The following is a 25,003-nucleotide window of genomic DNA, read 5'->3' as shown; positions in this document are numbered from 1 at the left end:
TATATATATATATATATATATATATACAAAAGGAACAAACTAACGAAATGAAAGATTATTCTGAATTTTATTAAAAGAAGACTGACGTTTCTGTTTACATCGGTCGAGTAATGAGGTTCAGCTATTAACAACCTATTAGTTATCATAACCAGAGTATTAGCATTTTTGCATGTGCTTCATATGATAATATTTAATTACTGACAATCTATTAATTATCTTTATTCTTTTTTTTTTCTTCTAGCTCAAACGAGCTTTGTAAGTAGCCTAACGGCTTACCTTTAGAAACAATAATGAGACAAGAATAAAAAAGCGAAAAACAATAAAGATAACTTGCTTTCAATTAATGCATATACTAAGCTCGCTAGAGCTACTTGAATATTTACATTAATTTTGAAAAACAAATCTGGTACAATAAGCTAGGCTGTTAGACTCTACCTTACTTCCAATTGTCCTTCAACAATGAAACTTGGGTCTCAATCCACTATCTCTGTAGAAAAATTTCAATTTGATAATTTCTTCCTCAGCTTTCATGACTGCTGGATGGGAAGGCAAAACTATATTCAGCATCACATGGTACTTCGAAAAGAATAGAAGCAGCCACAATAGCTCTACCCTAGAAAGCAAAGTTACATAAGAGTGGGCCCATTGTTGTTTCAACAACTATAGAAAATCTTTGCAGGAAAACACCATTATACAATGGTAAATCAAGGCCGCTCACATGAAGAATTGGACCACTAGGTGTTGTGTGCAAGTCATGGGACCCACCAAAAGATAAAAGAATGAAATGCATGAGAACCACTTGCTAATTTGCCCATAGCTAAAGCTGAAGATGCACTTGAATCATGTAAAATGGAATATTCAAACGATGAACCACGTGAAGATGAGACTTTCACCATTAGAAGGAGATAAAGATGGCAATATAACAAGATCATCATGTTGGAACCGTTATTAATTGGTTCGTAGGAATAACTCCACTATTGTCTATTCCCACTTTTGTTGTCCTCAACTTTTATATTTTGGTATGTGAGATAGAAGGATGTATAGTTGGTTGTTTTTTTATAAGAAATCATTACTATAAATACCAACTAGTATAAGGTCCCTAAGCACCGAAAAATTTAAAAAAAAAATTCCATCTAGTGAAGTTTCTAAGTGTTTAGAATATTTTTGTGGTTTTTAGTTTTTCATATGGTTAAATTCGATGATCTTGTCAGTGGTTCAACATGCTTGACAGTGATGTTATGATGTTATAATATTTGAATTTTGGCATTTGATTCAGGCAATAGCTGGAGGTATTTATGTTCGATATTTTCCGCTGCTCTATATTGTAAACCGCTACTTATGCTAACATTTGGTATCTGAGCATGGTTAATCTCTGTCTTGTCTAGTTTTAAAAGCTTGTAAATTTCTCAAAATAACAATGCCATGCTTCTTTGAATTATTTGTTAAACATTTTTTGAGAATTTTTATTGCAAACTTTTGTGCAAAATCATTAGATTTTATTAAAGTGAAATTTCTAAAATTAATTATATTATAAATAATTTATTTAAAAATTTTAGAAATTTGTTGTTTGAATAATTTTTAGGCTTAATAACAAATTTGGCCACTAACGCTTACACGTTTTGTCAAAATGGCCCTAATTGTATTTTTGAGCCTTTTTTTGCCATCAACCTTTTTTCTTTTTTTCAAATTGTTTTTTTTAACTAATATGTAGTTGAGGCTCAAATGATTTATAATTAAGTTCTAACTTTTTGTCTATTAATTATAAACTCATTTAGCCACGAAGTTATTCCATTATAGTATCGTGATTGAGCTCTCCCCAACGACATACCATTACAAAAGCAATTACTTAGTGCTCGTCTAATGACCTTGTCATTAGTGTATTACTCTCAGAAGATATCATTGATCTCTTTGGGATCTATTCTGCTTGGATTTTGTCCAATATACTGTCAGTCTAGTCAGTCATATCTATGTCTCTATCTTTTGGGAGTCATCCGCTCTAATGCCCAAGATAAGACATCTCCCCAATTGGACTTCATAGACGACATATTAGTCTTTCAATCGATTTGCTCATTTTCGATTAGACTAAAGACATGTTTAGGTTTATCTACTAATACAAGCTGTCTTTCTGTACGACGATCCGACCATGTAATACTGCTTAGTATTAGTTAAACATTAGACAACTAATGAGCAACATTTGCTTCCATTTATCTTTGTGTGCAAAAATCATGTGAATACAATTATACAAAGTATATTAATAAATTTGTTTTATTAACCAATTTGTTCGGAAAAATTACAAGTGTATATTGACGAAAATACTACATTTAGGGAACCAGATCCAACATATGCTACATGAGGTGAAACAATTTCTTTGTAAAAATTTTGATATGAAAGATATAGGTGATGCGTCTTATGTCATTGGCATTAAGATTCATCGTGATAGACATCGTGGTATCCTAAGTCTATCTCAAGAAACCTATATCAACAAAGTTTTAAAAAGATTCCGGATGAAAGTTTGTTCATCGAGTGTTGCTCCTATCGTGAAAGGTGATAAGTTCAATTTGAACCAGTGCCCAAAGAATAAAATTGAGAGGGAGCAAATGAAAAACATTCCATATGATTATGTTGTTGGAAGCCTGATGTATGCTGTAACACCCCAAAACCCAACCTAGAAGTTTCGACCGGATTCCGGAGGTTGCATTGGCCACCGAAATGGCCTTAAATCAAACACCGATTAAATTTGTCAACAGCTTTTCCCAGAACTACATTTGCTCACATTTGACTGAAACCATAATTGAGCTTTGTCTACAATCTTGCAAACTCATTTGACTAAAACCATAATTGAGCTTTGTCTATAATTTTGCAAACTCATTTATTTGAAACCAAAATTAAGATTTATTTATTTTTCGCAAAAGTTAAATCTATTAATTGCTTACAATTGGTTTGGAACTAAATTCCAAACTTTATGTACTAATTTTGTAACAAAAACAAATTAGAAATTTTGTTATCTGAACTTCAACCCAAGTTATGCAATGTAAAAACAAAACTTTTTATCTTGCTGGAAAATCATAAACAGATACTTAAAACTCATGCAAAACTTAACGAAAGTCCAAAGTCAAAACTCATACCACTGTCTATAAAATTTACTTACAGTCTGAATGAAATCAATTTATCAAAATTTAGTAAAAACTTTATTAAATCAAACCAAAATGGGTTATTTCTGAGACCTCCGACTTGTTGAGTCCAACACCTAATCTCAAGGATTACCTGAAAGAGGAAAACTAAAGGAGTGAGCTATGAAAGCTCAGTGTAAATCGAAAATCAATGTAATTAAGCAGAGTTAAACAAACTCTCATTTATACATACAAAATTATTAAGTAATTCATGGCAGGTAACACATCACAGAAACAAATAATTCCGCAAATTCTATAAACAATCTCATACATGGTACCTTCCCTTATACAAACAAAAGCAAATATCACAATTGAAAAAGTCATATATGAAATACTTACTCGAAAATTCATGCACAAATGCACCAATCCCAATTCCAACCTATCCAATTGCTACACATTATCTTCAACCAATCGACACATACCAAATAGGGTAAGTTAGACCCTTTCATCCTCTACACACCAAGTTTTGGGTTTTGGTGAACCCACCCAACCATTCATACCTTGTAGTGGTCATTTGCCAAATGATTGTTATGCAGTTGAGTTGTTAATGTTATTGCAGATTTACCGCTAAATTTATAGTAATGCAGGTAAACTACCATATCAAACTTCATTCACTTCATATCCCAAACCCAACCACAAATGTAAATGCAAATAATAAAATGCATATGGATATTTAGAATCTAACATACTCATGTCTGGTTTCCATACTCAGTAAACATTTTTGCAACCAGTTCGATTGTGCAGTATCAGAATCAGACACGTTCATTTTCAGTTATAATTATCCACATCATTCTCTTAATTGACATCAATTAACGGAATCCACAACATACACAGGTCTTAATTTACACATCCAACCAAACTTATCATACTATGGTCACATTAGCGACTTATACGAATAGCAAATTGACACATGAATCTATTTATGACAATAATGTCCTACAAAAACACATTTTACAGTCATTCAACAATCAACACTCGTGTTCCAATTACCTTTTTAAAGACTTACACATGCAGAGGAACACTCAAGGATTAAAATGAATCATTTAACAAATAAGGTGTAAAAACAGAACCACACGACCGTGTGGCCAGGTCGTGTGTGAAGGTCTAGACCATGTGACAAGGGTACATGGTCGTGTGGTTGAGGGACACGCCCGTGTGACTGAGTTACATGGTCATATGGCTAGACCGTGTAACTTTCTGTACCCGTGTGACAAAATTACACATTTATAAAGCAGAGAAGACGCAGTTGTACAACTAAGGGACACGCCCATGTGTGATCGACAATTTTTTTCCCAACAGGAGTCACACAACCATGTGGCTAGCCCTTGCGACTTATCCCAGGCCATGAAACTCGTCTAATTTTACCTAATTTCTATAGCGGTACACAGCCATGTGGACTGCCTCTGTGCGACACAGCCCCGTGTGGTTTATAAAACACCCCAAAATCTGCTAGAAAACACGAAACTCAACAGCAAATCAACCTCTAATTACATGTGATTAAGAAACACACCTAAAAGACAATTCCCAGACATTAACAACCAATTGGTGCACCTCAATTTAACGGATCCAATTCTACACTTGATTAAACAAAAATCAAGATGACAAACGAAACCTTGCTAAATGTAAAATATGATAAAGCAATCAATACTTCTGGAACAAATGAGGGTAATTGGGAACAAGGAAAAGAAATTGATGGAAAAGGGAAACACAAAAGAAAAAGAGTTCAAACACAAAAATTTGAAATTAAACTAGAGAAAACTGACCTAGGGAGAAAGTAAGGGAAACGTGAGAGAAACTTTTGAGATTTTCCAATTTTTTTGCAAAAAAATAAAATAGATAAAATAAATTTAATAAAACTCCAACCTGCCAAAATTTTCAATGTTGAAACCAAAAATACTTTCTTCTAAACACACACGAGGATTCAAAAACGAGACCTTACCATTGAACCAACAAGCTCATTCTATTTTTAAAACGCAAAAACTATCTTAACAGTCCATCCGAACCATTAACCTAACCAATAGACCTTAATACTTCTAGCCCCAAATTTTGGGGTGTTACATATGGTCAAGTCTGCACAAGACCTAACATTGCATTTGCAGTTGGAATGTTTGGAAGATATTAGAGTAATCCAGTACTGGCAACTGGAGAGCTGCAAAGAAAGTTTCGAGATATTTTAAAGGGACAAATGACTACATGCTTACATTCAAACGGTCAAACAATTTAGAGGTGATTGGACTCCGATTCAAAATTTTTCGGTTATGTTGATTCATGTAAATCAATATTAGGTTACATATTTATGTTGACGAAGTTATATCTTGGAGGAGTGTCAAGCAAACCTTAACTTCTACTTCCACTATGGAGGCTAAGTTCGTTTCATGTTTTGAGGTCACCTCACATAGAGTATGGTTGAAGAGTTTTGTTTCTAGGCTTAGACTTGCGGATTCAATTTCTACTTGCGGATTCAATTTCTAGGTTGTTAATGACATATTATGACAATTCAGTTGCTATCTTTATGGCTAAGAACAATAAAAGTGGAAGTCGAAGTAAACATATCGACATTAAATATTTAGCCATAAGGGAACATGTTAAAGCAAAGAAAGTGGTCATAGAGCACATTAACACTGAGCAGATGTTAGCTGATCCTTTGACTAAAGGCATGCTACCACATAAATTGAAATATCATGTTATCACAACGGGACTTGTTCCCACATTGTAAATTTTGGTTATATGAATGATTATAGAGAAACTCTGTTAAGTTTGATGTTTCTCATATTTTGTGCGCACATTAATTTGATTATTTCAAGAAATGTCACTAAAGTTTGGACCTAAAATAAACATTGGGTTTATTCATTAAGAATTTTGGGCTAAAGGATTGAGATATGATATATTGTAATACATGGAAGATATTACTCAAATTCTAAGAGAAAATATCTCCATGATTCGTGCATTATGTTTCGACTTTAAATATTCATGGGCAATATGAATCAAGAGGGAGAATGTTGGAATTGTTATTGGTTTGTGGGAATAACCCCTACCTTTGCTGCCCATTCCCACTTTTGCTACCCTCAACTTTCATATCTTTGTATGTGATATACTGGGATGTGTAGCTGGTGATTTTTTATGGGGAACCACAACTATAGATATCAACTAGTATAAAGTCCCTAAGCACTGAAAAATCAAAAAACACAAAATATTCCATCTTGTGAGGTTTCTGAATGCTTAAAAGGCTTTTGTGGTTTTCAATTTTTTGTACGGCTAAATTCGACAACATCGTTGGTGGTTCGACGTGTTTGACAATGTTGTTATAACATTTAGATTTTGACATTTGTTTCAGACAATAGTTAGAGGTATTTATGTTCGCTTTTTTCCGTTACTCTATATTGTAAATTGCTACTTACGCTAACACACGAAAGACAACCTCATTGCAAATACATCAAGGATATGAGAAGATTCAATGACAAAAAAGGCACCAGAAAATAGTAACAGAGAAATGCAGATCAACCAAGAACACCAACAACCAATGTCTCCGGTAAACTGAACTATCTGAATTTTATTTAATAGAAGACTAATTTTTCTGTTTACATCAGTTGCTATTTATATAGCTGGAGTAATAAGTCTCAGCATGGCTAAACTAACTGCTACTGACAACCTATTAATTATCTTAACCAGAAATTACCAAATTATTAGCATTTTAGCTGGTGAGTCATATGCTGATATCCAGGTGTGAATAGAGTACTTAAAGCAAAATCATTAGCACATAACATGATTGCAGAAATAAAAAGATAAAAACAAAAACAGGGGAAAAGGAATGATTAGCAAATGGATGAACAGACCCATCCACAAACTTCCAATTCAACAAGAACAAGCAATCTCCACTCAAATCCTTGAAGATTACAAACCAATTACAAAAGAAAACAACTAAAAAACCAGAAATTACAAATTGAAAGGCTTAATATATTCTCCAAGGAACTCTATAAAAATGTCTAACCTCCTTAACTTTATATATACTAACGTATTGGGATAATAGAAAAATGGCGATGTGGCAAACTAGTAAAAAGAATACTTGTTCTTTAAGATTTGAAAGACTAAAAGAACGAATAGAGCTGTGTCATCTCTTAATCCAAGGAAGTTAAAATCTCAACAACGCAAACTATCAAGGTGCTGCTGCAACATTCTCAACTTTCACAACCATCCCTAAAACCTTACAAACGGTCTTGAGTAAGACAGGAAGGCAAGGTTGATTGGGAAAAACAATTGGCCAACAATTGTCGCCCAGCTTAATGATTGCTTTGCAGCATTTAGGTTGGAGTGCATCGAACTTCTCGTGCGAAACGACCTCGTGGATTGCCTCAACGCAACCTTTTACACTTGCGAACGACATGAGGCATCCCCCAAAACCTTGGGTTTCCACTGGTGATCCCAATGAAACTGCAGCAATGCAGGTGACGAGTAGCCAAAACATGAGGAGGGTTTTCGATGTTGTTGCTTCCATGGAATGAAAATGGGTTGGAAATTTTAGCATTGTGCAAGTGGGAATATATAGCGAAACTTTCGCAATCAATGTTTGTTTTAATTGAAAAAATTAGTAGTTGGCATAATGATTTGTCAACGTGCTCGTGAAGGAATATATATATATATATATATATATATATATATATATATAGATCAGCATCTGATTTTTGTTTTGTTTTAATCCATTTACATATTGCAAGGAAATTGAAGTGTTTGAAGAAGGTGGAGGACTGAAAATTGAAAGAAAATAAATTATTCAAAGTACCCCGTGACCGAAAATGAAAAGTATCCCGTGACTGACGGGAGGCTGCCACACCTGTCTTTTTCATTTATTTATTTGTAGATAAATTATTTTAGGTTAAGTCCCTGGAGTGTTCACAACCAAGAAATTTAATTTTATATTTTATTTGAAATTATTTTATTAAATTTAAGTTAATTATAATAATTATTTTTAGTACATAACTATTAAGTAAAATTTATTTTTATTTTAAAATATAACACCAATATATTTAACAAAAATATTTAATAACTAGCTATTGAACTTAAATTTAAAAAGATTCAACATAACTAACAATAGAATATTATGGTCAACAAATTAAATATAGGAAGTAAATCTTTAAAATTATACAATGATATTTAAGAGGTGATATTGCATCATTATTTGGAAATGAAAGTTGTTGCTGTTTTATTTTGTATTACATGATACCATAAATATAATTTTTTTATTTATATAATTTGATACGAAGAATAATTTCTTTTGGGGTTTTAGATGCAATAAATTAGTTTAAGGTAATTACATATAGAAGAATAATGGAATTTCAAAATAAAACATTTGGAATTAAAAAAGAAAATTTTAAATTTTAAAAAATGAGTTAATTATATATGGTTAAATTCATATGGTTAAATTCATCTGTAATATTAAAATATTATGAAAACAATTAATTATAAAAAATTATAAAACATGATAATAATAATTTTAATAATAATTAGTTCGTTATATTATAACTATTTTACTTTTCAATAATTGTTTTTAATTCATTTTATTATCTGTTTTAAAATTATATATTATATATTATTATGTTTTAATTTCATAATTATATTATTAGTGAAGCATTATAAAATTTAAAAAATTAGAAATAATTAAATGTAACTCAACCAATACATACAATCAACATATGTATAGCACGGGTAAGAAAATTAAATATCTATTCGATTCATGTATTATGAGTCAAAATAAATTTGTTTTAATATAAATTTAGGTAATCACACATCATATATATATATATATATATATATACACTATAGCAATATGACGTTACGAAAAGGAAATAAAATTGCATTCACATTATAGCTTTTGACATATTACATTTGCTACCGAAAGAACTTATTTACAATTTGGATAAATTACTCTTTTACTCCTTTCCTTTTAATTTTTAATTTATTCCAAACCTTTTGTTTAATTTTTTCTTTATAATTTTATATATTAAATATAAAGTTGATTTTAAAAAATTCTCTTTATTTTAAGATTGTACTTAATTGAATTAATTTTTAACGGTATAATATTTAAACTAATAAATATTAAATTGTTAAGCTTAAAATATAATTTTTTTAAAAGACACATATTAATACCCTTTTATCAAATAAATTTATATTTTTAAATTATAATAAGAGTTAATTGAATTCATTTATTAAAGTAAAGTAAAGAAAAGATAAACATGAAATTACAAAAAAATCAAATATTAACAATATTAACATTAAAACAAATTAATTTAACAAAAATATATAAATAAAATAATATGTAAGAAATTATTAATAATTTTATTTACATTATAAAATATTAATATTAATATTCAAACCATTATGAATTATGGTATTATTTTATTATTAAATATTTATAATATAAAATAACATTAATATAATTGATTTTAAATTAGTTAAATATTTTTAAAAATATTTTATAATTAATACTTTTTAGGATAAATTCATTAAAAATTTAAACAAAAACTAATATTACAAAAATATTATAAATTTAATATATACTACTCACCCATTTGAATTATTAGTTTCATATACGCATATTCAACATTTATTTATATATTTAATTATATTTTAATTTTATATCTTTATACTTAAAAAACTAATTTAATAAATTCTCAAAATTTTCAAACTAAATCTTTGCTTCAGTGGCGGCGGCGGTATCGGCCTTTGGGCTAGTTGTTGGTTACAATTTCTCCAATATTTTTTTATAGTTTTATTTTGTTTTTAATTCTAGTCCATATTTTCGTGGTTTTGTCTATAGTTTTGTGCTTTAATTTTGTCCACCATCTGTAACACCCCACACTCGGCCTAGAAGTTAGGACTCGAGTGTGAAGGTGACATAGACAAATTTTAAAACCTTAACCCTTTGTTCCCGTAACACATTTATTTAATTTGGAAAACAAAGATTCAGAAAAATGAATAGGCAGAAAACAATAGTTTTTAGCTAAACTTTTCGTGCATTCTTTAGAAATCTCATACTTAAAATCACTTATTTTGTAATAAAATCACTTGATTACTTTCTTAGTTTAGCAACGGAAAATTTCCAGAGTTTTAGTTGAAAATTGAAATTCAATTTGTTAACTTGTGTGACTTCAAAATTTTATGTTAAAAATAACAAAAATCGATGAACAAAACAAAAACCCAAAACAAAGTCTAAAATAGATTTACAACCCAAAAAGTCTAGAAAGTCTAGTGTCGAAACCATTTTTTTTTATTTTGAAAACAACAGGGATCGACTTTTAAAACCAAATGTGGAGTCGCCACCAGTCTTTTATTTTGGTGTGATTGGATCACCTTAATAAAATATTTTATTCCATTTAAATCATTTTGGCCTACGAAATTTGAGAAAACGAGTTCGGGAGTCGGTTACATATGAGGAAGGATTAGCACCATCGCTACACCCAAAATTGGTACTGAATTGATTAAATAATGTCTTTATGTCTAAAAAATATTTTGAAATACGATTTCTTTTAAAACACTTGAATGACTCAAGTTGGACGTCAAGATTCGCTTGCTTCAAAGGAATACCATATCACATCCAGCACGTTAGGACACGATCTTTTAAACCCTCGAAACTACGATCAATTTCGATTTCTAAAAGCCCATACACTTAAAAATTACAAAAGGATGTTCACTTATTTGGTCCAACGAAAAACCGAAGCCCAGCACGATAGGGCACGATTTCTCGAATTTCCAAACATTGAACATTGCCTTGTTTTAGAATTTAGAAAATACGGATGAAATTTCAAAGGAATATTTGATTATTTTGGACAAACGGAAAATCGAAACCCAGCACGGTAGGGCACAATTCCTCGAGTTCCCAAACATCAATCATTACCTTTTCTTTAGTAAATTTTCAAATAAACAATTGTAGAACTAGCTCAAAACGCATTAATTTGACTTGAAATAAAATGAAATAATTAATTTGGGATTAATAAGTTGAAAATTTCAATCGTAATATGATCGTGAATGAGAGGTGAAATTATAAGCATGTGACAACATACATGAATAATGTACTATACTTCACGAAGGATAATAGCATAAACATAAAAATGAATTAATAAATACACCATAGCAATGAGCTCATATCTCAACATTAATAAACGAAATAATGAAAACTAGAAATGTAGCCAATTAAAGAAACATATCGAAACAAACTACAGTAAGCTCTCGGACATAAAATAATAAAATTAAGAAAGTAACACCAAAAAACTAATTAACAACATGAAATAATAACATATAAAACAATATGAAATCTATAGAACACACATGATATACAAAACAGTATGGAAATTAAGAGTCAATACCAAATAATGCAAAAACTATGTGAAAAGTTTACAAATGAACAATATATGTTAGAATTTAAAAATATTTTGCATGAATATAAAAATATAAATAATTACTAAAATAAATGTCAAAAGAAAAGAAGAAATTTGATTCATATAATGCATGAAATATTTTAAAAGGTGCTATATCCATTTAAGGTCGACAATATATAATAAAAACATGTAAGATTTTTTTATAGCAAAAATATATAATAAAGTATATTCTTAAGGAATGAATTACATACTTAATAGATTTGAAAAACATATGTATACATAGATAAATTTAAAAGGAATTATATGTAGAGAATACTACGGAATTAATAGTGTATGTAGAATAAAACTAATTTTATCATGAATTATATATATATATATATATATATATATATATATATATAAATAAGAATATTCATACTAAACATGATACAAAATGTTATAATAACATAATATAAAAACATTACAATAGTGATTTTAAAAACAAAATAAAATCATCAAAGTAGCAAAAATGTAAAAATAAGTAAACCGAATAAAAAAAATGAATGTTGAGTGTATCTTTAAAAACAATAATGAATCATAAAATAAAAAAACTCAATTAAAATAAAATTAAAATGAAAGGGACAAATTATAAATAAAATGAACAGTTGAAATTAAAAAAAAAGAGGACCAAGACATAGCGTAATGCGAATGTGAGGACCAAATGAAATATTCCAGATCCCAAAACACTGCGTTGAGGCGCGGACTAAATTAAAACAACGCACAAATTCCAGGGCAAAATTAAAAGAATAATAAAAAGAATTGAATGAGGCTGAATCAAATGTTAGTGCAAAAAAAGAAGGACCAATTGCGCAAATTGCCTATTAATGGAAAATGCGCGGATCCTCCCCGGGTCGGGTCAACGCGCGGATCCAGGGGCTCAAAGCGACGTCGTTTAGAAGTTAAGACCCCAAGCACAAAACGGTACTGTTTCATGCTATTCATAACTAAAAAAAAAACCCTATAATAAAGCATCTAGATGCTCTAAAAATCTAAACAACAAAATCCTAAGCCTCCATCTCCCTCATTCAGCCGAGTCCCCAAACATTCCATTCCCAAACGCCCTTTCGTCATTGACTTCATTTGAATCCCCATCCGAGCTTCGATTTCAACGAAGCGAACAAGGATTCGAAGCCACTCAAAGGTAAGTCTCCTCCCTTTCTTTTTTTATTTGTATACACAAAAGAAACAATATATGGAAACACACAAAAAAGGAAGAGAATAATCGGAAAAGAAAATGAATCAAAAACCAAAAAAGAAAAAAGATGGAAATCACCTTTAACTTTTCTGAATATTTTTTCAAATCTATGTATGCGTTCGTATTGTTTTTTTGTGCGTGAAAAAAATTACAATGATCCCTAAGGCTTTTATATAGCCGAAAAATAAAACAAGAAAAATACAATTGTTTTTATTCTTTTTTTTTGCTGTTGTCCCTTTTGTTTTCTTGCAGGTATGGTGCTGGCTACGTGGAGGTGTACGGCGTACGGCGTACGGAGGCGCTGGAGGCCAGTTGCGGCGCAAGTAGAAATTAGGGTTCTGATATTTTTTTATTTTGGGCCAATTTGGGTTAGGGTTTGTTTGGGCCTTTGAAAAGTTTGGGTAGTGGGTTTTAAGTTTATGTAATTTGGACTTTGATAATGGATTATTAATGGACTGTTTATTTATTTGGTTTTATTTATTTTCATGCCTAGGCCAAAATTGGCCTATTACATCTAAAATAATTTTAATAAAACATGAACCACCATACTTAAATTACTGAGAAAACACAAATAACATAATAAACAGATCAAAATGTCACAAAGAATTTCATCAAACTCGAATTACAAAATTTGTGCATGCATAATTATGTTCATGCAATATTTTCAGAAAACATGATGCGGATTTTTCAGAAAACTTTCTACTCAACTCCGCTACACACCAAATTAAAGTTTCCCAGAACTCGTTCATCCAAAAACACACCAACAGATAATTGTGGATAATACCACCAGAGTTGTCGTTAAAACTGCCAGATCATATATATGTGGTCAAGCTACTATATTGCAGCCAAGCTGCCAAAATAGAAATGTGTGGTCGAGCCACTATAACTGCAGTCAAGCTACCATAACAGAAATATAGTTAAACCACCAGATCATGCAGATCATTAAACTATCAAAACTTCCTCCTTAACATATTATCCCAACCCGATGACATAGCATGCATAAACATAATCTAAATGAAAAATATGTAAGACATGCAATTGTACAATAACAAAAATCAAAGGCATGAAATTTCACGCTTTGCAGAACAGATGTGTCACAAATTTCAACAAAAACAAATTTGTTTTGCCATAAAGTCACATGCATGGTCATATAACAGATTCAGATATATACAAATTAACAAAATCAGACATCATATATTCATATAGAATATAGCAAAACAAAAACATGCCATCAAAATTATCAGTTTATAGATTATACATATATATTTCACATACCTTTCCACATTACTTACAATATCATACTATCAGATATCATGTTTTTAAGTCTTATTTATACAGTAGGGACCCTACAGAGTGTTTAAATTTATATCATATATAAATTCGATCCTGGGGAAATTTTCAAAAAATAGGCCGACACAATTTTTCAAAAAATTATTACCTAAGGTTGTATTGATCTATAGTTTGTAAATAGCCTCTCCATAGGGTTCATACTGCTTAAATTAGACTTGAAAACATGATATCTCATAGTATGCTTCTGTATATGATGTGAATATGGTATGTGAAATATATATGTATGGTTTGCATTTTGGCAATTCTAATAGCATGATTAAATGCGAAAAGCATAAATCACATCTGTATATTAAATATCTGTTAGTATTATATGTGCATTGAGGTGGGATATGATGTGACGGAGGAAGTGCAACAGTTTAATTATCTACCTTTTCTAGTGGTTTTAAACCATATATATCTAATTTGGTGGCTCAGCCACATATATCTGTTCTGGCGGTTTACCGCATATTATTATCTAGCAGTTTGATTGCACTACTTTTGAAAAGTGACATATGTTCACTTATTGGTGTGTGGGGATTAATACTTGATACCTTATTTGATGTGTAGGGATGGACGAAGATAGTGTGTAACATATGGGAGTAGGACTTGATTATACATCTGAATATGTATCTACGTTTGAATATGAATATGTATTTGATTCTAAAAATTTATGTGATTTTGTATTTGATTAAGAAAACATGTGATTCTATATCTGGTCGTGCATTTGATAATGTATCTATTAATTTATATATCCAAATAGTTGCTTGGAATGTGTTACACACTAAGTTCGTAAGCTCACTTTTTGTATGTTTTTCTCTTAGGTAATCAACAAACTTAGGACAGATCGGCATAGCAGGAGCTCGATTAAAATTTGTTGTTTTTATGTTTTGTTAAGTTTAAGCATTATATTCAACTAGACTGTTTGGACTTTTTGGGGACTGTTATTTATTTCGGACTTTTATTCTTCGTTTTGAACTACCTTATCGTATCTAGAATATTTTATTTCAAATTGAAATATATTAAATTTCAAAATTAAACTACAGTTTTCAAAACTATGCTTAACTTGAAAATTTCTGCTACAAAACCAAGTGATTTTATAAGCATTTTCAGCAAATAAAATGAGTTTACTTTAAAAGTATTTTTCACTGAAAACTAAAAATATCATATCAAGTTTTGTTTCATGTTGTGTTTTCAAGTTTCTAATTTTCGAATAAACGCATATAAGCTAAGTATGTGGTATTACATTCGGCCATCACATATTTTGTGGATTAAACTGGGGCAATCTATTTTGGAACCTTTATAGAATCGACTGAATAAAAACAGGCTTTGCCGAGGGTATAAAGAGAGCTTCTTACCATTTTGTAAGGTATTTCTGTCTTTGTTTTTCATTCACTCACAAGTTGCAGCAAGAACAAATTGAAAACCATCAAGAAAAGCTTAAAATCTCCACCCCGATTTGATGTTATTATTCTTTCCTATTCATTTAAGAGTATCTAATCTGCACATGAATACATATCGAGACCAATTCTGGAAAAATGTCAAACAAATAGTAAAAGCTACAATATAGAAATATGTCGATATTCATCCTAGGGGAATTCCATGGAATTACAGTTGTGCCGAATGTGAACAGAAAACATCAGGCTTTATAAACCCAATCATTTTTGTTTATCTCATGTCAGAAGAATTATAGCCAACTAAAGGCTTGAATGATGCATGTGACCACATGAGGTGCTGATGATCAGCCATGTAAAAGAGACGGGGAAAGAAGAGATTCAAGCTTGTGGCAAAAAGGAGGTTCTCAGCCATAAGGGCCGACCTACTATGGCACTTCCATGAACAGAGAGGTAGGTAGCATTTAACCTAGCAATAACAATTAGAGTTGAATTAGTTTTCCAAGAAACAATTAACCCAGAGTTAATCATAGAGCCAGAGAAGAGAAACTTTACTTATCAACATCAGGTGTGGCCAATGGATCGTATGACTCCTCCCTTTGTTCTACACCTGGGACAGCAGCTGTTATAGCTGCCATTTCTTGAGAACCTTCAATCTGCAAATCAAAATCATAAATCTCGTAGTAAATATTAAGCAGATTTAGGTTTCATCCAAATTTTTGCAACTATCCTAATGACATTCAGAAATATCAAGTTACTTGATGAAATTTTAAGTTAGTTTTTTACTTGAGGGCATTCAGATTCAGCAACTGGAACAAAATTTACACTTCAAACCTTCTCGGTGCATTGCATGTGGTTTTCACAGAGTAAGAAATGTAAATGTGGAGAAGATTCTCTCGATTCTATAAAAACACATTAAATGAACCTATATCATTAATAAAGCTTGGAAAGTGCCAAACTAGCAGTGGCACAAATGTTTGGCTTCATGAAGTGATACCCCGGTCCTGCATTATTCATTCTTTAAGATAACTACCAACATGTTCAAATTACTTGTAATATTGATATTTAACATTTTATGAGACAACATTTATGGAAAATTCTTAGATACAGTGCACTAATGCATCAAAATCTCTTGCCTGTTGAGAATATTGGGCATATCCAGCATATGCACCATATGCATACAGAGACGGATCCTGGGTAGCTCCATAAGCATAAGCATCATATCCTTGTCCATAGCCATAGTAGGCACTCCACTGATTTGGATCAACTTGCGTACCCCAGGCACCAGGTAAGTCCTAAAAAGGACAATGCCAATTATTTTCAAGTAAAGCAAGCATAACAAGCATAACTTCAAAAGAATATCGACCACAGACACCATATTCACCTAAACCTTACGTGTAATAGCAGTTTAAATAATATATATGATAAATTATGAGCTATTATTACTATATATTCATCCATCGTCCATTTTATCCAATTTTGCCATAAAATAACAGCTTTTCTCTTTTTATTTTTTGCAGTGGATGGGGAGGATGTTTTTAGAGGACACAAAGAAAACCAATATCAATTTTTTTCATATAACTAAATCAAATAGTGAATTTGATATCTATGAAATATCACCTGTTTTGCTGTTGGGCTCCTACCCCAGGAAATGCGAACAACTTGTTGACCAATCATTTGCCCCTGCATTCTCTGTATAGCTTCTTCTGCAGATGTCCTGCGGATGACAAGTAGTGAAAGTCAAGTTATTAAGCATTATATCTGACAAAGGGAAAGGGAAGACAATTGAAAATTTTGACTAATATATAGCACCAAGATAAAAGCACTCCATCAATCCAATGTACTATTTCTACAGATAAATCTTTCATCTTTATTCAACTGATGTCTGATGGGAAAGAAAACTGTAGCCTGTCCATACCCAATTTTTGTGTCAAAATCATGGATTCTTTTCTTCAACTAATCTTCTTATTCAAGACCTTCTCCACATATATGCATCTTATCAATTTTTAATCTCATTGGAGAAAATCCAAGTCTTTCCCTAAAAGTTCCAACATGATTAGTTTTCTTTCACTAGACTTGACAGGTCTTGTTTGAACTTCATTGCTTTGCTTGGCTTTTCTGTCTTTCAAAAACAATTTGCAACATTCTCTTGTTTATATCTAGCTTCGACAAGTAGTTTATAGTGATTAGGACCAAGAAAGTAATCCTGAAGTTCGATAGGATGTTCCTCTAATGGCCTAACAAATCATTTCAATTGAGGCTTAAGAACTTTTGATTCTTTCAATTTAGTGAGGGAAGAATTATTTCTTTTTAACTTCGATTAATTTCATCATCTTCACTAGTGAAGGAAACCAAATTCCTCTTCTTTTTCTTTGATTTCTTCAACTCATGCTTTCACAGATTGAGCAATTTTCTTTCTTTTAACACTTTCTGCATAAAACTTAGCTTCAGCTAAATGTGCTTCGCTTGTGTGCACAAGAATAGGACTGACTCATAGAACGATCAGCTGAAAGATCCTCCTCTAAGGGGATGGATTTACCCTTGTTGACGGCCTTTATATTACATCATTTAAAAAGGAGAACATTAATAAAATTGCAGAAATATAGGAGATAAATTGCTAGCAAAATAAATTCAGAATTGCAGAGGTTAGGTTTGGTCAAATCCTTGTTAATCCCTTGATTCTTGCTGCCAATTCCTTTGATTTGGGAAATTTTTTTGCTATTTGTCTTCAATTGTGGACTTGATTAACAAATGCATGCTTAACATTATTCCCTAGAGAAAAAGCTTGCCTCAAGCTCAAATTGAGGGTAAGCATTCTAGAATTATGGAACAATTTCCCATGCAACATCATCAGTGGTCCTGCTTTGCTTAGAATTTCTCACGTCACACGGTTGAGGTGTGACCACAAAACATGCTATGGTTGGGGACTATTTTTGCCATCCAATAGTGGGGGCATGCTAGGATTGGAAGCTGGGGGGTTTTCTTTAAAAACTTTGAAAGAGACATGAAACACATTATGTATCTTGCTAGTAGGTGGAGGTCCAACTCATAGGCCACAAGGCCAACTTGCTATATGATTTCGAAAGGTCCACAGAACTTAGGTGAGAGTGTGGAGTGTGCCCTACCTTTCAATGAAGTCTGTCATGGGGTTGTAGGCACAAACAAACCCATTCTCCTAGAAAAAATTCAAGATCACGGTGGCCTTCGTCATAAGTAGTCTTCATGCGATTCTATGATTGCAATTAGCGATGTCAGATTACAGTCAACATCTCATCCCTTTTGATTAAGGACTCGTGAACACCCAGGAATGTGAGAAAGTAAGCGAGGATCACGACCATAGACTACTTGAAAAGGTGAAATTTTGAGGGTTGTGTGAAAAGCAGTGTTGTAGCAATATTCAGCCCAAGGAATCCACCTAATACAACTTCATGGATTGTCTCTTACAAAACAATGAAGAGATATTTCAATTGTGCAGTTGACAACTTTCATCCAACCATATTTTGTTGATGGTAAAATTAAGTACTGCCTGATTTGAATAATTCCTTCCAAAAATTGTTGGTGAACGAAAAATGTGAGAATAGTAATAGCGGTGGATGGATATGCCATAGAAATACATATTTAGCAAATCCATCAACCAAAACAAATAGCACAAACTTCCCTCTGGATTTTGGCAAACCGACAATGAAGTCTGTTGAAATGTCACTCCAAATGTAGGTAGGAATTTTTGGTGGCTCTGAAAGACGGATGTAAGTTCTCTACTTCGTTCCTTTAACAGGTGGCTAAGGATTCTACAAAAGTTTGACTATCTATATTCATGCTTTCGCAATAAAAGTCTCAACAAATTCATTACAAAGTTCTTTGCACCCCTTAATTTGTGCTGCCATGCAAAGTTGATACTATAGTACAAGAGGGGAAGCGTGATGCATGCTCAAGTGTCTCATCTAGTCAAGTCCAAGACAAAGAGGTAATTTTTCCTAAAGGTCTCAGTACTAGATCAAGGTCCAAGCAACTGAAAGTTGAACTCTCTTTTACAAGATTAGGAAAGGCATGCTCAAGTGTGATGCATGCTTAAGTTCCTCAATTTGCCAAGATAGCTATTACTTGAGTTTGTTAGAATCTTTATTCCAATTTCAAGTGGATATCGAATATGCATCCATCTTCCATAATTCATACTCTATTATGATTTCATCTTTCCATTATTTTTCACCTTCTTTATTTCATTAATTATAGGATTTTAATTACTTTATATTCTAATATTTCTTTAATTTTCCAGAAATTCAAGTGTTTATCTTCATGAATCGGCAGCACCATACTTGGATTCCAAGAAACCCCTCAAAATCGCAACTACTTGAAGATTTCTTTCTTTCACTTCCAATTCAATCTTTGTTTTCTTTTCGTTAATTCTGAAAATTTGCTAACTTTAGATCATATTTTTATTATTCTTTTCCAAAATATTTCAAAGCTAATTGATCAAGGAAAACCGAAAGTTAGTTACCATTCTAGCAACCTTGCTTAAACCAATTTCTACAAGTTTTCCTCTCCAAATTTTCTCTTTTTATTTATTTAAATTATTGATTTCTTTATAGATTACCACATTTGAAAATTTCCAGATTTAGTTATTGTTTTCTACAACTACTTCCTTAAGGTGCAACCTTTTTGGTTTTTTTAATTTAGTTCATCCTTTCAATCTCAAATTCAGGTACGAGGTTCCACATCAAAGTCAGTAAGAAATATGCCTTCCCTTTGTACATAATGAGGCCCTCTCTAATGGTCCCACGGGTATAGAGATCCTCTTGCTCAACTTTGGTCCACATTTCTTGAGAGTGTTCAAGGCATTTATCTCCTTTCAAACTGTAGCAAATAATGGAATCAAAGGACTAGATACTGCATAAATATGCCTTCTTCATCTCTCCGAGATAAGGTACCTGCCACATTAGTTTTCCTACCTTGTATTCAACTTTGAAATCAAATCCCATCAACTTGCTATGACAATGTTGTTGTGGGGAAGTAGTTAATCGTTGCTCTAGCAAATATTTGAAGATGCAGTGATCAGTGCCCCACAAGTAAGGTGCCTAGTTCTGGATTTACTTGGCGGTCCTATTAATTCTCATAAGCATGTTACTTGAAATGGCAATCTAACAAATTTCAACTAAAAAGAGCAATGGGGTGTCAAAGGGCAGCTTTAATTCCTCTCCCTAAAGCATCACATTCTACCATAAAGGTGTGTATAAAATCCAGCAACCTAAGGATAGGGGCAATGAAGAGAGCAGCCTTGAGTTGATTGAATGATCCAACAGCTTTGAAACTCCAATGGAAAGAATTCTTCTTTGGTAAATTGGTCAAGGGTGCAACTAACTATCCATAATCTTGGATGAATTTTTCGTAATATCCGACCAATCCGAGAAATCCCTAAGAGCTTTGGTTGAATGTGCTGGGGACCAATCTATTACTACCTTGATTTTGCTAGGATCGCTAAAACTCCACTAGCTAAATAGTGCCCCAAGTATACCATCTATTTAGCACCAAATGTGCACTTCATCTTTTTAAAGAAAAACTGATGAGCACATAAGAGTTCCAAGACTTTACTGAAGTGATGAAGGTGTTCCTCCCAAGACTCTCTATCTATTAGACTGTTGTCAAATAAAGGTTGAAGAGCATTCATAAATCCAAATGACATGACCAAGAATTCAAAATGACCATGGTGCATGTGAAAGGCAATCTTTTCAATATCTGTTTGGTTCATTCTGATAAAAAGGTCATGAAGTAAAATATATAGCTCATAATTGATTACCTCACATCCTGTTACCCCCTAAAAGAAACAACTAGAAAACAACTTCTAGAAATCAGAGTAATCATGGTTTGACTTGTTTTTACCTGGTTGCAAACTGTACAAAACCACATCCTTTGGCCGCAGGAATCTTGACATAAACAATCTCTCCTAATGGTGAAAAGAATTGCTTCAACTCCTCTTCTGTAACATTTGGATCCAAGTTGCCAACAAAAATCTTCATAAAATAGGATAGTAAGTCAAAGAGAAGAGATAATTTCTAAAATAACTTGAGTATACCTCACTTACTGTGGTATTAGTATTATCGTTATCCGGTGGGAGCACCTGCATGGGAGTTGTATAAGCTGGAACTGGATATACAGCTGCATAAAAACCATGGTTAAGTGTATTTTACATACATGTGCCTAATATCCAATACAGCTAAAGTATCAAAGACCAATGTACATAAAGATATTGGCACAAATACTCAATTCCTTAGCCCACCCACCCCAAACAAGCATACATGGTGATATTCATCATGTTCACATCTCAACTAAACTAACAAAAAAGGTAAAATAATTCAATAAATCTAAATAGCCATGAAAAGAAAAGAATTGTAGCATGACTTGTTTTATTCATAAACATATTTGGGATATATATTACATATATAGTTGGATAGTAATATTTGAAAGTAGCAAAAAAAGGACATGATCTTCAAAGAATATAAAATATATTTATTTCATTGATTATTAAGGGCATACCAAAAACATCTAGATCAAAGTATGGCATTCAAATTCAGTTCAATGTTAGTGGAAGCTACCAAAAGGAGTGGCAATGCCATACACAACATGGAAAAGACTCATAGGACAGCAAACACAGATGGGGAGAATTAATATGATCTATATAGATATAGCTTCACAGATCCATATATCTCGATTAGTAAAGAGTCAGTTGAAAAGAATTGGAATTGAATATTTTTCGAAACAAAAAAAAAAAAAAGGAAGGCAAAGAAAGATGAAACATACATCACGGATCAACTAAGCCAGCTTGGGAACTTGCTTAAGAACAAAAAAGTGGAATCTCATGTAAATATCTTGGAATAAGATTTGATTCATGAATTCATACATCTCAATTAGAATAGAACCAATTGATCGACATATTTTTCAAAACAAACAAGTAGGAAATGAAAGATGAAACATAAATCATGGATCAACTAGCCCTGCTTGAGGACTTGCTTAAGAATAAAAAAGTGGAATCGCATATAAATATTATGTTTCAAAAATGGAATGCTTGAAATAATTGGAATTTTTTGGAGATTGGATGCAATTAAAATTCATGATTTGACTTCTACAATATGATACCTTCATTATTGATTCTACAAGAACTTTCATGAAAGCCTTTCATTTGTCACTCTTTAATGCAAGGTTCACCAAACCACCATAAAAAGTAAAAATAAAATAAAAATCAGTAGTAAATTTATCAAGTGATGCCTCTTTTTCACCATGCATGATGCACTTTTCTATTCAAAATGGCACTAATGCTAGCACCATAAATTTGAGGACAACCCTGTGATGGAAATGGACAACACAGAAGGATAACATGATTTTGGAAGCAAGTAAGAAAGTAAATAAATCTGGAAATGGTTTTTCTCAAACAAAGTTAAGGAAAAGAATGACCTTTTGCAACAGCATATTGCTGCTGAAAACCAGCAGTGGTCTTCTTTGGTGTTGCTGCACTAATTCGCATAGCTCTAGTTGAGCAATAGACACCGTTCATTTCAGTCATAGCACGATTTCTCTCCATCTCATCGGCAAATTTAACAAACCCATAACCCTTTGAGCGTCCAGTATTTGGATCAGTCACAACCTTGGCACCTCTAACAGATGGATAGTGAGCTCGAAAGGTTTCTTGCAATAGATAATCTGTAACATCGGATGCCAAATCCCCAACAAAAATAGAATGCTCCAGCCCTGGATCAGTACGTCTTTCTCCAATGCCAAATGATGCCCAATTTAACCTAAACATTTGATCAGTTCCAGGCATTGGTGTACCATTGTAAGTCTGCAGTATCCTTTCAGCTGCTTGATGAGAAACAAACTCCACAAACCCATATCCCTCAGGCTGGCCAGTGATCTTGTTGCGAATAATTTTTATGGAGACTAGCTGCAAAGAATGGAAATAATAGTTCATCTCAAATCCAGAATCTATTAAAAGACCTCAATGATTGAGTTAAAAGAAGGCAACAAATACAGTATATGAAACTTTGTCAAATGATAACATCTGATGCTACTTGACCTTTAACTTTACTAAATTATTGCGAGCTTCTGTAACCAACGCTCAAAAAGTTCCAGAGTTTCCACAAGTTTTATAATTGCTTACATCAACAAAGGTATGTATAACAAGGGAGGTTTAAGCAACATGACAAGATAAAATAAAGTATAGAACATCCTATCTTTTAATCAATATCAATTCAACAAGCCTGATCCACCAAGTACTGCTTAGATTCTTAACCAAACACTTTCTTTGTGCTCATCCAAAATGCTGATGCAGAAAGCAAGTCAGGTTGATTAAAGTATAGGTTATTACAAACCTCTATTGGCCTCTAGGTTTTGCAGTAGCAGCCAAATTGCTTTCACACATTAAAATCATTATTCAGTTATCACATTGCATTAAAAAAAAAAAAAGGAAAAAAAACCCCTGTCGTCGAGTGCGATGTGCAATTAAAATAATTTAAGTTATAATTTGAGGCACAAACGGTAACTTTTAGCTTCTTGATTTCACGAGTAACTTTACAATAATTTGATAGAATTGTTATCGAACTCGATACTTGATCAAATAATATATCAATTTATGGTTTTCCTCTAAAACAAAAGAATGTTAAGAAGATAAGAAAACTTCATATAAGATTCAAAATTGTAGAAAAAGATTCAAAAAAACCGACAGAACAAAACCCAGAATGATCTAGACATAGAGAAAGATTACGAGTATATAAGAAGGGAGAGAATGGGGAACCTCGCCGGTGTGAGCAAAGCAAGAGTTGAGGTAAGACTCGTCGACCCAAAACTGGAGGTCTCCTATCCAAAGCGTACGGACTTCCTCTAGCGATGTCGGATGGTGGTGGTGTTGTGTAGCAGTTATCGTCGCCATACTTCTGCTTCAATATTTTTTCATTTTATTTTTATAAGACTAACAAAAATTCTGGGGTGAAAGTAGCATGGAGGTACAAGGAGGAGGAGGATTGCACTTCAAAAATTAAAAATATTGGTAAACTGGTATTCCTCATAAAATTCGGTTAAATACTTCTATTAGTTTTAATTGTGTGTATAATTCTTATGTTTTAATTTCATCAATTTTAGTTTTATATTTTTCCAATCAATTAATTCTAATTTCATCAATTTCAATTTTTATATTTTTGAATCAATTAATTCTAGTCCTGACTGACACAATAGCACAATTAAATTCATTTATGTTATACTTATAGTTGTAGGTTTAGTTGATATTCTTCAATAGGATTATTATTGTATTAACATTATGTTATACTTTTGAATTTTAAAATTTTAATCTTGACGCAAATGATAGTCGTTAATTCATTAACTAAAGTTTAATAAATAATATGTGAAAATAATAAGTTAACATAACATTACAAATATATATTTTGGAAATAATAAAATATAATAAATTTAACAAATATTGTTCGGTGATATTAAAATTTTAAAATTTAAAAATACAATAACTAAATATAA

The 25,003-nt window shown here is 31.9% G+C and overlaps 2 protein-coding genes and 2 long non-coding RNA genes across 5 annotated transcripts; 2 read left to right on the top strand and 2 right to left on the bottom strand.

Moving 5' to 3' along the window:
* Positions 1 to 7,323: 7,323 nt before the first annotated feature.
* On the bottom strand, positions 7,324 to 7,662 carry LOC108477390 (uncharacterized). The gene has a single exon (XM_017779923.1). It carries the CDS (start codon positions 7,660 to 7,662, stop codon positions 7,324 to 7,326), a length of 339 nt encoding a protein of 112 aa, XP_017635412.1.
* Positions 7,663 to 12,526: 4,864 nt separating this feature from the next.
* LOC128295287 (uncharacterized) lies at positions 12,527 to 13,249 on the top strand. Its single transcript, XR_008285639.1, has 2 exons — positions 12,527 to 12,719; positions 13,026 to 13,249. It is a non-coding gene; the product is annotated as an uncharacterized LOC128295287 (long non-coding RNA).
* Positions 13,250 to 15,536: 2,287 nt separating this feature from the next.
* Positions 15,537 to 24,580, bottom strand: LOC108469668 (polyadenylate-binding protein RBP47B'-like). 2 transcript variants are annotated; one of them, XM_017770686.2, is made up of 8 exons: positions 24,273 to 24,580; positions 22,937 to 23,423; positions 21,570 to 21,643; positions 21,368 to 21,498; positions 17,114 to 17,210; positions 16,630 to 16,788; positions 16,049 to 16,149; positions 15,537 to 15,962 (listed from the first exon to the last, which is right to left on the bottom strand). In XM_017770686.2, the coding sequence occupies exons 1-8, from the start codon at positions 24,405 to 24,407 to the stop codon at positions 15,875 to 15,877; spliced, it is 1,272 nt and encodes a 423-aa protein (XP_017626175.1). In that variant the 5' UTR covers positions 24,408 to 24,580; the 3' UTR covers positions 15,537 to 15,874. The 2 variants fall into 2 exon arrangements, with proteins under 2 accessions (XP_017626175.1, XP_052886506.1); XM_053030546.1 differs by having other exon boundaries at positions 24,243 to 24,574.
* LOC128295286 (uncharacterized) lies at positions 19,120 to 19,973 on the top strand. The gene is made up of 2 exons (XR_008285638.1): positions 19,120 to 19,457; positions 19,767 to 19,973. It is a non-coding gene; the product is annotated as an uncharacterized LOC128295286 (long non-coding RNA).
* Positions 24,581 to 25,003: the final 423 nt, after the last annotated feature.

The sequence above is a fragment of the Gossypium arboreum genome, chromosome 7, assembly GCF_025698485.1.
Source record: "Gossypium arboreum isolate Shixiya-1 chromosome 7, ASM2569848v2, whole genome shotgun sequence".
NCBI lineage: Eukaryota > Viridiplantae > Streptophyta > Magnoliopsida > Malvales > Malvaceae > Gossypium > Gossypium arboreum.
Note: the sequence above shows the minus strand (reverse complement) of the source record. Positions and strands in the feature narration are given on the sequence as shown.